At 44.2% G+C, this 15549-nt stretch overlaps 1 protein-coding gene across 2 annotated transcripts in view; it reads right to left on the bottom strand.

Moving 5' to 3' along the window:
- Positions 1–15549, bottom strand: part of TNFRSF11A (TNF receptor superfamily member 11a) — a 61400-nt gene that overhangs the window by 17826 nt on the left and 28025 nt on the right. The window contains exons 4-9 of one of the 2 annotated variants that reach the window (XM_004059497.5): positions 14336–14479; positions 10522–10615; positions 8811–8905; positions 7069–7182; positions 2113–2165; positions 333–1116 (exon numbers count right to left, since the gene is read on the bottom strand). In XM_004059497.5, coding sequence (XP_004059545.1) covers positions 333–1116; positions 2113–2165; positions 7069–7182; positions 8811–8905; positions 10522–10615; positions 14336–14479 — 1284 coding nt within the window. The remainder of the gene's footprint in view (positions 1–332; positions 1117–2112; positions 2166–7068; positions 7183–8810; positions 8906–10521; positions 10616–14335; positions 14480–15549) is intronic. The other variant, XM_063699284.1, reaches the window with a different exon arrangement.

Raw genomic sequence — 15549 nt, 5'->3', positions numbered from 1 at the left:
CCGATGTTGACTTTGTCTTTCCGGGGTCAGTGCTGGGGCTTGAGGTCTAATCCTATCATGAAAAGCCTGAATGCAAAAGGGTATGGGACATGCATGGATGCAGAAACTGCCCCAGTGGTAAACGATGAAGCCACACAGCACTGGGCGCAGTGTATAACCAAACACGTGGACTGAATCCAAAGCCATCCTGTAAAAATGCTTATTAAGGGAAAAAGCACAAGCTGAGGTTTTCCCATTAGCTTCCTCCTTCCTAAATGGTAATACCTGCCCCCAAACCCTGTACCAAGAACTGGCCCTTCTGCTCAGAAGTGAGAGACCGGGAAGTCACTTACCAGATGCAGGGGACTGGCCACCAGGGGAGCTTCCAGACCCGGCACCTGCCCTCGCTGAGCTTGGGAGCCTCCCATCAGCCCCATCCTTGGGCTGGTCTCTGGCCTCCGTCCTGCCGGCTTCTTCTTCAGGGGGAAGGCCCATGCCATAGGCGCACTGGGGCAAGGGTCCACGTTTTGGGGAACCCACGAGGGGTTCACAGTCCTCCCCAGGAGGGTTCCGGCAGCCTGTGCAGACATCTGCCCAGTTGGGGCTGGGGCTGGCTGCCCAGTGCGGGCAATGGCCACTGTCCACCTCTTTTTGCAAGTAGTTTTCAGAGGACACGGGAGTCCAATCAGTCCTGCACGGGGGCTCAGTGCAGTTGCAGCTTTCTGAACCCACTGTGCTCTGTGTCCCCGTGAAGCACTGGCTTAAACTGTCATTCTCCCCCACCTCCAGGGGTTCAGAGAAAGGAGGTGTGGATTTGCTTCCAGGCTCAGTGAGGAACAGTAAACGGTCTGTGGGCTGGGAGGGCCTGTCCATGTATTCATCTTCCGCGGGCATCTGTCTGAAGCTGTCTTCCTCTATCTCGGTCTCGATGACCAATGAGAGCATCCTGGCATCTTCGCCTTGTGCGTAGGGACCACTTCCTACACACGTGCCCTGACAGACACCACCTTGATCTGAGTAGCACATATCTTCTGGAAATGTCTTCTCCTCCAGAGTCAGCAGTAAGACACCTTCACATGCTCCCTGCTGACCAAAGTCTGCCGTGTGTGTACTGACACAACTGTCACCTGAGGACTCCTGCCGATTTACATTCAGAAGGCAGAGGCATTAATACCTAGAGTTATTAGGATAAGTTTAGCTAAACATTGCTGAAAACAGTATTTACACTGATTATTTCCACCATAACAAGTACAGATGGAAAACTGACTATGGAATTTTGTGTTATTTCAAATTACCGAGTGCAGGAGAACTCTAGAATGGAATACAACTAGAAACAAATGAATGTAGCTGCATCTCAGATGAAAAGCGTGTTCACATCTGAGCAAGGAGAGGAGCTAACCCAAATGACTTTTGAACACAGTATTCTGACTACATATTCTCAATCTAAATACAAAACCCCAAAACAACTGTAAACAAATATTGAACTCGAGTAAGCAGCTCTGTGTATCACTGTGGTATGCTCTAGTAATTCTGAAACTACATTCTATGTATTCTAGAATTGAGCAAATGAGGAAATATACTGAGAATAATAGGAGCCAGGTTTCATACAGCTGGGGAAAGAAAGATTCAAATATGGGAAAGGGAAAGACCAGAATGAATCATGTTGAGTTGGCCTGGAATTAGAGAAATCAGTTTGAGCTTATGCTTTCAAATGTATACATTTTATATCAAAGAAAGTAGATCTAACCAGGCATGGTGGCTCATGCCTGCAATCCCAGGATTTTGGGAGGCCAAGGTGGGTGGATCACCTGAGTTCAGGAGTTCAAGACCAGCCTGGGCAACACAGTGAAACCCCGTCTCTACTAAAAATACAAAAATTAGTTGGGTGTGGTGGCGGGCGCCTGTAATCCCAGCTGCTCAGGAGGCTGAGGCAGGAGAATCACTTGACCCTGGGAGGTGGAGGTTGCAGTGAGCCGAGATTGCACCCCTGCACTCCAGCCTGAGGCACAGAGCGAGACTCTGTCTCAAAAAAAGTGGGGGTGGGGGGTGGGTGCTCAATATGTGACTAGGATGGCTCTACCAGCCTAACTGTTGAATGTACTTAACAGAGGCACCAACAACTGTTCACTCTACCTTATCTCCACTTAGGCGGCCACAAGCCTCATTGATCCAGTGCCACAAATTAGCTAGAAAACACAAAGCAAGGATAAGGACTTCAAGTTATTATTTCCCACTTCTTTTCTTTTAAATAAAGGTTATTATGTATATTTAAGGTATACAACATGTTATAGGACAAATATAGATAGTAAAATGGTTACTATAGTGAAGCAAATTAACATACCCATCATCTCACTTAGTTACCCATTTTTATGTGTGTGTGGCAAGATCTGCTAAAATCTACAAATTTAGCAAAAATCTTGAATATGATACAACATGATTAACTACAGTCCCCATCTGTACATTAGATTCCTGGACAACTTTCTTCATCCTGCACATCTGCTACTTTGTATCCTCTGACCCACATCTCCCCATTTTCTTTCCCCCTGTCCCTGCTAACCATTGTTTTATTCTATATCTCTGTATATTTGACTTTTGGGGAACACTACACATGTAAGTGCAATCATTCTAGATTTTTATTTCTCTATCAGGCTCAGTATTATGACCACTAGGTCAGTTCAATATTATCTTTCAACAGAGTCCACCGCAAGTCTTTCAGTGAGCACTCCTGGGAGTGAAAGCATTTAAAAGTAAATCAACTGATTTAAAGGCTATGAAGGGCCAGGCGCGGTGGCTCACACCTGTAATGCCAGCACTTTGGGAGGCCAAGGCAGGTGGATCACTTGAGGTCAGGAGTTCATGACTAGCCTGGCCAACATGGTGAAACCACATCTCTACTAAAAATACAAAAATTAGCCCGGCATGGTGGCAATGTCCTGTAATCCCAGCTACTTGGGAGGCTGAAGCAGGAGAATTGCTTGAACCTGGCAGGTGGAGGCTGCAGTGAGCTGAGACTGTGCCACTGCACTCCAACCTAGGCGACAGAGCGAAACTCTGTCTCAAAAAAACCAAAAAATAAAAAATAAAAAAATAAAAAATAAAAAATAAAGGCTATGAAGCCATCTTACTCCTATCAAAAACAGAACTTCCTGTTCTATGCAAAGCAAAACACAATCCTCTAACGTTTCAGTGACTTCCTCTGGGCACATTTGGGGGCTGTCAGAGGTGCTGCTATGACTATAGACATTCTCATTCTCTTAACAAGTTTTCTTTGGCTATGAGGGACTAAGTTAGACATCATAGAAGAACAAAGAAAACATGTCTAGGAGACTGGTTTTTCCAGTGAACTAGCTTGAATGTACTATAAAAGTGAGGCAAACACAGCAAGCTAGGTGTCAGACCCACTGAGACCAGCGGGCCCCAAGACCTTTTCCACTATATCTGGCTGCTTCTCAGAAGAAAGAAGAATATGTTCAAAAAGTACATCTCCACCCACTCTTACAGAAGTGATGAAACCTAAAAGGTTAAATTTTATGAATTTTAAGAAATCTATGAATTTATATTATGCAAAGATACAATTTTATCCTACTTCTAATGAACATTTAATGTTGGGTTCACTATAAAGACTAAAGTTAGGGCTGGACCCGGTGGCTCACACCTGTAATCCCAACACTTTGGGAGGCTGAGGTGGGCGGACCGCTTCAGCTCAGGAGTTTGAGACCAGCTTGGGCAACATGGTGAAACCCCATCTCTATAAAAAAATACAAAAATTAGCCGGGCATGGTGGTGCATGCCTGTGGTCCCAGCTACTTGGGGGGCTGAGGTGGGAGGATTGTTTGAGCCCGGGAGGGAGGTCGAGGCTGCAGTGAGCCACGCTTGTGCCACTGCAGTCCTGCCTGGGTGACAAAGTGAGACCCTGTCTCAAAAAGCAACAACAATAAAAAACAAAACCGACTAAAGTTAGGAGTTGTCAAGTTCTCCATGGGAAGATCATCACAGTTCAGTATAACAGCTAATGAGCACTTAAGCGTGCCAGGGATGGTGCTAAGCAGTCTCATCACAAAATAGGGGAAATAATAGTGCCCACCTCACGGTGCTGTTGTGAAGATGTACGTAGTACACGCAAAATATATATAGTCATGTCAGCACATATTAAATATTTAATATGTGTCAGCTATTGCTATTATCATCATGATTCTTGCTTCTTTTCTCTTATTTTGCAATTATATACCAAGGTAAACCACGACCTCCCTACCCCCCACCAAAAGAAAAAAGGACAGTTGCAGCTGTTTCCTTGGAGGAATCAGTCTAGACAATCACAAATGGCACTAAAAAATAATACCTGTCCACGGAGCTGATAAACATGCAGACCTGCCGTGATCACCTCTCCTCTGGACAACTGCAAACAGCTTCCTAACTGGTGTGCCTGCATCTACTCTCACTGTACCACACATTTGTTTGCTACTCTAAAGCCAGAGGGCCGCCCTTGGTCCCCTTTGCTAAGGACAAGGAACAAACTCCTTCAGCAGCCGTTACATGGTCTGGCCATGCCCTCCTCTCCAGCCTCATCTTCCACTTGGTCCCTGACTTTCTGCTATGGTGCCATTAGCTCCTTCCAGCCCGCTAATGCACCGTGCTCCCCTCATCATGCAGCTCTCTCACGATAGAATGCCTGTGGTTCTCCTGATGCCCCTTGTCTAGCGAATTCTGACTTGTCTTTCAGATCTTAACTCACCCATTTCCTCCTCTGGGAGACCCTGGCTGGCCCCAGGGATGGGCTGACCTTCTGTCATCTGCCACTTGGTGCTCAGCACCTTCCCTTACATACTCAGCTTCCCTCCGTGGGCTTAACGCCTACCCTGCCCACTAAGATGCTTCCTCCAGGAGGGCACTGGCTGTGTCTGTGTTGCTCGATATTGAGACCCCAGTGCCAATCCAGTCTCTGATGATCAATAAACACGTATGGATGAAAGGATGAAGAGCTAACAGTCATGACATCCAATTCACTAAATGGTAGGCCCATATGGCAGTAAAATAGTATCAAAAAGAAAAACCTAAAGAACAAAACATCAGGAAGTCTGTTTATCTCACATAAACGTGCCTACAAGTGACCTTCATCATCTGAACATGCATTATCCAAATCCCCAGTAATGATGTTGTTAAGGAGGTGAAGCTGCACTAAATAAAAGCATCCAACAATGAACAGACTCTTTAAGAAACGGTCACCACTTGGCTGGGTGCGGTGGCTCATGCCTGTAATCCCAGCACTTTGGGAGGCCAAGGTGGGTGGATCATGAGGTCAGGAGTTTGAGACCAGCCTGACCAATGTGGTGAAACCCCATCTCTACTAAAAATACAAAAATTAGCCAGGCATGGTGGCAAATGCCTGTAATCCCAGGTACTCAGGAGGCTGAGGCAGGAGAATCACTGCAACCCAGGAGGCGGAGGTTGCAGTGAGCCGAGATCACACCACTGCACTCCAGCTTGGGCGACAGAGCGAGACTCTGTCTCAAAAAAAAAAAAAAAAAAAAGGTCACCACTCAAACATTGCTCACTGCTTAACACTGGCATCTGCAATCCCCATCTTTCCTCTTTAATTAATCTTATGATTGTCTAGTGTTTCATTTGGTAATGTAATGGTTAGAGAAGTAGCTAGATATGCAGGGTCTCTTGAAGTCCAAGGGTGTGACATGGGAAAACTGATCAAATCACAGCAAGGCAAAGGTGGGCCCTATAAATAAGCAACCAACTGGGCCGGGCATGGTGGCTCATGCCTGTAATCCCAGCACTTTGGAAGGCAGAGGCCAGTGGATCACCTGAGGCCAGGAGATCGAGACCAGCCTGGCCAACATGGTCAAACCCCATCTCTACTAAAAATACAAAAATTAGCTGGGCGTGGTGGCAAATGCCTGTAATCCCAGCTACTCGGGAGGCTGAGGCAGGAGAATCACTTGAACCTGGGAGGCGGAGGCTGCAGTGAGTCGATTGTGCCACTACACTCCAGCCTAGGCAACATAGCGAGACTCTGTCTAAAAAATACATAAGTAAATAAATAAATAAATAAGAGAGCAACTGAAAATGGAAAAGGATGGTGAAACAGCAGGTTTTTAATATTCAAGTCAAAAGAGAATAACTTGAATATTAAAGGAAAGATTAAGAGATATTCTTAGGAAATCTAATGATGCCTTGAATCCTTTTGTAAAAATTACACATTTTTAGCTTTGTAGTCTAAAAGTTAAACATGACGTGATGTTTAAAGACACGAACAAATTTGTGTGGGAAAATTATTCCCAAGAAACAGGATAAGACTTGACCATCTATTCTAAGAATAAGCACCTAAATTTTATTCAATACAACTTATTTTCATAATCGAAGGTTCTTTTTTTTTTTTTTTTGAGATGAAGTTTTGCTCTTGTTGTCCAGGCTGGAGTGCAATGGCATGATCTTGGCTCACTACAACCTCTGCCTCCTAGGTTCAAGTGATCCTCCTACCTCAGCCTCTCAAGTAGCTGGAATTACAGGCATGTGCCACCATGTCTGGCTAATTTTGTATTTTTAGTAGAGACGGGGTTTCACCATGTTGGCCAGGCTGGTCTCAAACTCCTGACCTCAGGTGATCCACCTGCCTCGGCCTCTCAAAGTGCTAGGATTACAAGTGTGAGCCACCACACCCACCGAAGGTTCTTATTTCAAAGTAACACTCCAGTCAGAAATTCCCCCCTACCAATCATCTAAATATTTTATGTATATTTTAAAAGCATGCATTAAAAATTGATGTATTCTAGGATAAATGCAAGTTCCCGTACATGTGATGCTGCAGAGTCTATACAACTCAAACACAGAGCTTACAAGTCATCCGTTTCCTGAACGCCAGCGTATTCTTGTTCCCTTATATACAACTAGGCAGGATATTGGCTTTTTCAAGTTTTTGGAGTTTTGTTTCTTTTTGCCAGAGAATGATGAAACGTGTTTTGCTTTAGTTTAAGCAGATCACCACAGGCAGCAAGTAGACAATCTACTCAACTTCCAAAGCATTTACCTAGAAATCTATCTTTTAAGATTGGTTTGCAAAAACCACCATAGACACAATACCTGTGAGTGCTTTCCCTTTTTTCCTATAGCAAACGCCAAAGAGGATGGCAGCCACTAGGGCCACAGACGCGAAGAGAAGCAGAATTATTAAACCGGGCAAGTAAACATGGGGTTCTGTATTGGAAGAAAATGAGAAATATGGTAGTAAAGATTCTTTCATTTTACGCAGTTGAAAAACAAATCCCGGTAAATCAAACCTCAGAATCAAAAATGTTGGTCTGGGATAGCGGAAGTGACAGTCCCCACCCTTGGCTGCCCTTTGTCCGTGAGCACTCACATTCCAAAGGGTGAGAGCCACAATCTCATCCAGCCCTGCTCAGTCCGGTTTCACTCTACGGGAGAGCAGTGAGGGCCATTACGGTGTTTCTACCTTAGAACAGCTCTCATCATGCTCACCACATCACCCAGTCTCATTTTGGCTAACCTCCAGAACCCTTCAGTATCCCCAGATGAATGACCTCTGCAGACAAAAGGAGCTTCTTCTATCTCTTTCCTAATAGCAACAGGACACCAGGGGTTTGCTGGTCATGAGAACAGAACCACAGCCATCCTGTGAAATATTTCTGTAGTTTTCATCCCCGACACCACGTGGACCCAACTGTTCTCTTCATCCCTCCCCGATCACTTCATTGCTAGAATCCTTGTTCAAAACTCTTGATTTATGTGACCTGGTTTCCTGGACTCCTACTTTTCCTCTCCTCTTTTTTAAAATAACTTTTTATTCCTTCAGTTATATTTAACGTTATCTGCCAAATGGTCTTTAAAAAAGTTTGCTCTGATTGCGTAACTCCACATCCAGAATGCTTTAATGTCTTCCTGTTTCCCAAAACATCAAGGCCAAACCCCTGATTTCTTGGTCAAAGCCTGTTAACCCGGTTATTCTGTGGCCTGTTGTTCTCTTTCCTCATCTGAAAGGTCTCCTTGCCACTTAAGCCATCTCTTCCGATATCTGGACCCACACCTCCACACTGTCCTGCTCACCAAGTAACCAGCCTCCACCATCAACTTTCTGGCAATCTGAAACTCTACTTAAGATTAATTTAATGTGGCTGGGCACAGTGGCTCACTCCTGTAATCCTAGCACTTTGGGAGACCAAGGCGGGCAGATCACCTGGGGCCAGGAGTTTGAGACCAGTCTGGCCAACACGGTGAAACCCTGTCTCTACTAAAAACACAAAAACTAGCTGGGCATGGTGGTGTGCGCCTGTAATCCCAGCTACTCAGGAGGCTGAGGCAGGAGAATCGCTTGAACCCGGGAGCTGGAGGTTGCAGTGAGCCGATATCACGCCACTGCACTCCAGCCTGGGTGGCAGAGTGACACTCTGTCTCAAAAAGAAAAAAAAAAGATTAATTTAATCTAATCTACAACATGTTCCATAGATAATGATAGCTAGATCCTAACAGTTTGGGAAGATGATTAAAATCTCCTCATAGACACCCTCACTTGTGACCACCATCATCCCACCATGTCTGAGCATTTTAATTTATGTTTGCAGCTCTATTTTCTTTTCATATATATCAAAACATTATTAGTAACCCCCAATCCAGTGTAGAAAATTATCAAGGAAACAACATACCTGGAATTAAAATACTGATGAGAATGAAATATTTAGCTGACCACGCACGGGATGAAATAAACGGGGAGAGGACGCCAGCAATTCCATGTGCCATCTGGGAGGGATCTAAACCAGCTGACTACCCTGGGGCACATCTATCAACCAACAGGCTCTTTTTAAACATACCATTTGGTGGTTTTCTAGCTGGCAGAGAAGAACTGCAAACCACATCAGATTTCTCTGTCCCATGATGTTCTACTCTCTTTCCAAGGAAGGTACAGCTGTGGGGGAAAAGGTAGTTCAGTGCTTCGGTTTTATATGCTCGTTTTTTAAAAAGTGAACAAATGCAAAACTCTCCCAGATTGCCAGCTCCTTCAGGAGAGGAACCCACGCCTTCTTGGACATTTGAATCCCCTGTGCCTTCCACAGGGAGGAGAACAGCACAAGGTGGGACAAACAAATAAACAAAAGCAAACGCTGCCTGTGTTCTCTGACAGGTACTCTGAGATTGCGGTCAGCAAAGGAGCAGAGCAGAGTCTTCAGGAAAGAATATTCTGGCCGTGCCTGGGTGGCTCAGGCCTGTCATCCTAGCACTTTGGGAGGCTGAGGCAAGAAGATTGCTTGAGCCCAGGAATTAGAGACTAGCCTGGGCAACATGGTGAAACCCTGTCTCTACAAAAAATTTAAAAATCAGCTGGGTGTGGTGTACGTGCCTGTGATCTCAGCTACTGCGGAGGCAAAGGCAGGAGGATTGCTTGAGCCCAGGAGGTTGAAGCTGCAGTGAGCCGTGTTTGTACCACTGCACTTTGGCCTGGGCAACAGAGCGAGATCATGTCTCAAGAAAAAAAAAATGCAAATTCCAATAGCTTCAATTACATGGTTAAGTGACATACTTTTGCTGATTGCTCTTTTTGAAAAAACACAGAAAATCCTCTTGAACATAAAATTTGGATAAGTGAATCAGAAAATAAACATTTATTTATGTATTTTAATTTAATTTTCATTGTTTAAAAATGTGAGATGGGGTCTTGCTATGTTGCCCAGGCTGTTCTCAAACTCCTGGGCTCAAGCAAACCTCCTGCCTCTGACTCCTGAGTAGCTGGGATTACAGGCACGTGCCACCATGTCCAGCAGAAAATAAACATTTAATAAGAAATATACAGGGAACTGAAAGAGTCATTATGTTGATTATTGGTATGCAACAACAAACATGCAATGAAAGGACCCATGAATTCCACTACAGATTTACTCACATACGTGAGAAATCATATATATATATGAGATTCTTCATTAAAAAATTATGTATTACTGTAAAAGATTGGGAACAACCTAAATGACTATCAATAAAGAACTTATTACATAACTTACAGTACATCTCTACAATGAAATACTATGCAGCTGTGAAAAGCCAAGAAAATCATGAACTGGTGAACTAATATAGAAAAAGCTTCAGGATATAATATGTGAAAAAAAAACCCACGATGTTGACAGCATGCAAACATTTACATAAACAGGAGGCTTCTATATGTACACACACACACAAATAACTGGATGAATAAATCAGTGATGTTGGGAAATCGGGAGAAGTAGGCGTGACCACTGAATAAATGTTATAAATCATTTTCAACCAAACAAGGTTAGAAAAAGCTGCAACCGTAAGTCACAGATTATGAAATCTAAAAAGTCACACGAAGTTCCTGTCACACATAGGGCTGAAGAATTAGTTTGACTGGTTTATTTTCCCCAGGCTGAATTGACAGACTTTTTCCATTTTGAACGTGGCTTCAAGAGGAAGCCTAACCCAACAGAATCCGTCCGTTTTCAACCCAGACGAGACAATGGAGCTTGAGTTGTTTAAAAACCAACCATCTCTTCTGACTCCTTTGTTGTTACTTACTTGGTCCAGGGTCTGCATTTGTCCGTGGAGGAAAAGGCATCAGAGAAGTAGCCTGCAAGGCAAGGTTTGCACACCGTGTCCTTGTTGAGCTGCACTGTGAGAAAAAAAAAAAAAAAACCAACCCAGACAGAACAAACAAAAAACAAACGAGGTCACTTAGAGATCATCCAGGCTGGGACTCCAGAGGACTGGAGGTGAGGCGCTGCCCCTCTCTGCCCTCACCTCCCACCCCTGTGCCCACCCCTGTGTCTAACTTCTTCAGCTCCCACAGGCTTGGGCCCACAAAGCAGTTCTGACCCCAGCAGTGAGTTATGGAACCACGCTCAGAAAGGTAACTGACTTGATGTCGGGCCACTAACACTGGTATGTGATGTCCAGGTCAGGCTAGCTCTGGTCGTGACCCTTTGTTGTTCTGAGCCACTCCCCTGGTCACCAACACTTTGTTTCCTAGTCTGGGAACCGATGTTGACTGCTCCTGCTATCTGTCTCTTGTTTTCCCCCATGCACCTGCCAGCTAGCCCAGCCTCTGTCTGCAGGGAATGGCAGACACATTACTGCTTTGAAGGTCACTGTCCTGACCTCTTCTGATGAGCTTAATCTCCTCAGTCCAAATATCAGAGTGTCAACAAAGTTTTCTCAGTTAAAAAAAGAAGACGAGGAAGAACCCTACAGGTCTCTTTCCCTGCAACCAAGGGTTGGTATCAAACATTTTCTATAAAGGGTCATAGAGTAAATATCTTAGGCTTTGCAGGCCTATGGTCTCTGCTGCAACTATTCATAGCATGAAAGCAGTCCAACAATACATTAAAAACAATGCACGAGGGTGTGTTCCAATAAAACTTTACTGATAAACACAGTGGCACAAGGGATCTTAGACCCCTTCCTTAATGGACAGTGTTGAAAGCAGGAGCTGATCCTGGTTAGTGAACTGACTTGACTCTCATATTCTTCAAAAACTACACTGTCAAAATAAATGTCTCAGGTTTCCTATGCCTATTCCCTCTACTGCAATCCACACATGATGATTCTTTGGTAAGTCCCAAGAAGAACATTGGCTACTATGTGATATCATAATCAGGCAACTGGCTGGTGCCCAAACCACAAATTACTTCTGAAATTAGTAGCACTTCTGTGATTTACTTTCATGAATAAAACACTAAAAAAAGGAAATAAATTTTCTTTGTCCAAAGTCAAGTATGAAGTATACTGTTGATTTCTGCAATTTGGCTGGCTAGGTAGGGTACCCGCTCCTTTACCTAGCAATTTGATTTGCCTTGAATCTTTATTAAGAAGAGCCCAGTTGACATCTAATAACTCACATTAATTTGAACAGCTTTTTAAAAGAGAAGCACGATCTAGAGTTGTGAGAAGCCCTCAAAATCGAAGAGACGGGGGCTAACAGGCATACAAAGGGTTAAGGGTGTTAATTTCCATAGCTTGACTTCCATATGACTCTTAGTAACACTGACCTGCCAGAAGCATCCTGCAGGCTCCTTTCCTTGCTCCCTTTCATAATCACACTTTTCCCATTTCACAAAAGATATACTTTTTACCCACCCCATAGTTTGCTGCTATGCTGCCAAACCTCTGAGATGCTGAACGAGGTGACAAGTGGAAACACTGGGGATGGCAGAGTTCCTGCGCCTCCCAGCACAGCTCCCACCTTTACCGCTCTATTAAGGGCAAAAGCAGGATGATAGAAATGGGGCAGCTGCGATCAGGCTGAGTTGTTCTGAATTGAAATTATGCAGGGTGGGGCAGGAGTGAAATTTCCATTCATCTACCGTTTCCCCTCTACCCTCAACCTATTTTGTCCAAAAATGAACCCATTTCCAAAGGTACAAGGCAGAGAGAAAGTCTAATAGAATCCCTGATGTGACATGCTGGTGAAAACCTAAAGGAAAGGCTCTGGGCCTCTTCTATTTTAGAATCAGAATTCAGAGGGAGTTGGCTATGATAGGGAGATCCATTTTAACAATTAAAAAATCAAGTCAGACTTTTTGCAAGAGAAAGCACATCTGGTTTAGTCAATGCATTTGATAATAAAGACCGAATGTGTCAGTTAGACTCTGTGATGGACATTTTCCTTGATATGAATTGAAATGGATAATATTTTAATTCTCCCAACCCTGTCCAAGTATTTTGGGTTAAAACCAGGTGCCTCTAAGGGAATGATTAATATCCATAAATAATCATTTGTTAAGTCGTGGAAAAAACCGCTTTTGTTATACTTCCTAGAAGTCAGGAAAGCAAATTACTCTAAGAAATACTTTTTTCAACTCAAAAGGATTTCTATTTCTTTACTTTCAACAAAATTGAAGGACACAATTGAATTCTCAACTGATAGAGCGTTAAAAATAACTTCTGATATCACATCAGTAGGTGAGCTTGGCCACATAAATCAGAAGGTACTGAAAAAAATTGAGGGACACACCTATAACCAAAGTGTTTCCTTTGCCATTCAGTTATTTATGTGAACAAATTTCTCAGCACTTACATACATAAAAACAAAAAGTAGAAACAGAATTGATGTTGAATGCTGTTGCATTTTAGCAAGAAGTAATATTTAGCCACAAATATATGAATTGGAAAAACAATCCCACTCATTATGGAGGTCAGAAGTTTTTACTTTTATGATTATAATATAGCAAAATAGGATATATTCATTTGTGACCAATTGTGTAATAATAAATGCAGTGACAACCTGGTCCAGAAGAAATGTTTTTAACCCTCAGTCAAAGTAAATATTTAAAAATTAAGATTTTGACCAGGTGTGGTGGCTCATGCCTATAATCCCAGCCCAGCACTTTGGGAGGCCGAGGTGGGCAGATTACCTGAAGTCGGGAGTTCGAGACCAGCCTGACCAACATAGAGAAACCCCGTCTCTACTAAAAATACAAAATTAGCCAGGCGTGGTGGTGCATCCCTGTAATCCCAGTTATTCAAGAAGCTGAGGCAGGAGAATCACTTGAACCTGGGAGGCAGAGGGTGCGGTGAGCCAAGATCGTGCCATTGCACTCCAGCCTGGGCAACAAGAGCAAAACTCCATCTCAAAAAAAAAAAATAAATAAAATAAATAAAGATTTCAAATAGGTGCATATTTTTCAATATGTGCATATTCGAATATGAAAAGGTGATTAGTAAAAACCCTCCAAGCATAAAAAATATATCAGGATAAAATTCTATGGGGAAGGTGGAATGGATAGGAAACAAAAGGAGAGAAAGTAACTATGTAAACTGTCCAATAGTTAAATACAATTAGCGCATTTAAAAATGAATCATAGTGGGCACAAATGGCCACGGTGTTTACATTCCCCTGGATTCGTTTCTTCAGTGTTATCGCAGTTATAATTCCCTGGTAACTAAGTCCTTATCAGTTCTTCAAACTTGTAACAAAACTTTTTAGATGTCAACTTAAAAACGTGCTGGGGTGGGGGATGCATGGTTTTTCCACAATTCTAATGGGTGCACACTTTTCAAAAACGTCCAATCACCCCTGCACTATCCTGCTGGCTCCTAAGTGGGGATCCCAGGTTTCCACGGATGGAGGAGCCCCAGCAACCCCTGGCCATGGCCAGAGCATGTAGGCAAATTGCCCGCAGTCTCTTTGAAGAACCTAAGCCGAGGATTCATTCTCAGGTCTTGCCTGGGCCTGTATCTCGTGGAAAATCAGCCCCCACCTTTCCCCATCCCTCAGGTTCCTCCAATGCTGCCTAGCACCCTGGAGCTTTCTTGCTGCTATTATCAAGACTGTCTCAAAGCTGGCTTTGCATGGCTCAGCAAGAGCCGACAGACGCACACATCCAACCCGTACACGGGTGCTGGGCGCCCAGGCCCGGCGCGCACTCGGTGTTACGGCGGCAGCACTCGCAGTCCTGGCTCCAGTGGTACCCAGCCGTGCACGCGCAGCGCCGGGGGGTCGTGCTGTTGCCGGCGTCCACGGCCACCAGGGCCTTGCCTGCGGGAGACAAGAGACAGGTCAGTGGCCAGGGAGGGGCAGGCAGCCCAGACACACCGCCCACGACTGCACCATCCAACATCCAGCCCAGAGCAGCAGCCCGCCTGGCAGGCCTGCAGAGTGAATCACCAGGACACTGCTCGAGAAGTCCCAAGTTCCTCCTCGCACTTCCTGCACTGGCACGAAAACGTCACGGGGGGGTTCTTCTCTCTCTCATAATTAAGAGTTTTGTGGGCTTTTTTTAAAAGTCAATTTTCATGTTAGTAGAAAGATAAGGACTTGGGAATTGATGATCATTGAATGTTTTGGCGAATGCAGAAGGGTCACAGAGTTGAGCTTCCTCGTTTTTTGTAAATTCAAATGCCATATGTATAAGACTAACGCAAGGCTGGACCTTAGAGAACAGGGTTTCTGGAGGTTTAGGATTCATCGTAGGACCCTGAGGCATCCCAGGGTGAAAACGGGTTGTTGTGGAGTTACATGCATGGAGAGGGTACAGAGGCAGGCCCAGTGACATGCTTGGAGTCAATCTCTCCTCAAGCACTCAGGGTAACATGCTTGTTTCTGTTTTCACAACACATGGCCTTCTCGTTCCAAATCTCCTGGCCCCTTCCAGTTTTTCTGGAATGCAGGTACGTGGGAATTGATCTGTTGTAAACTACACACACACACACACGTATCTGTTATAAACTACATACACACACAAATATGAATCAAATTATTGATCAATCAATAGTCCTCATTATTTGCAGATTCATATTTGTGAATTCACCTACTCAATAAAATTTATTTGCACCCCAAAATCAATCCTCTTGGTACTTCTGCAGTCCTTCAGGGACACAACCGTGTACATTTTGAGTTGCTCCACACTCAGGTTTCTGGCTGAGGTTGGGTAATCGATGCTCTGCCTTCTTGTTTCAGCTCACAGAAGGTAAACAAGCTTTTTGTTGGTGATTTCCCTGCTTACAACAGCCCCCAACTGTTGTGCTGAAGAGCTGTCTAGTGTTCTAAGTGCAAGAAAGCTGTGGTGTGCCTTACAGAGAAAATACGTGTGTTAGAGAAGCTTCATG

The sequence above is a fragment of the Gorilla gorilla genome, chromosome 17 (assembly GCF_029281585.2).
Source record: "Gorilla gorilla gorilla isolate KB3781 chromosome 17, NHGRI_mGorGor1-v2.1_pri, whole genome shotgun sequence".
NCBI classification, from domain to species: Eukaryota; Metazoa; Chordata; class Mammalia; order Primates; family Hominidae; genus Gorilla; species Gorilla gorilla.
The sequence above is the reverse complement of the archived record's forward strand: the minus strand, read 5'-3'. Positions and strand labels throughout refer to the sequence as shown.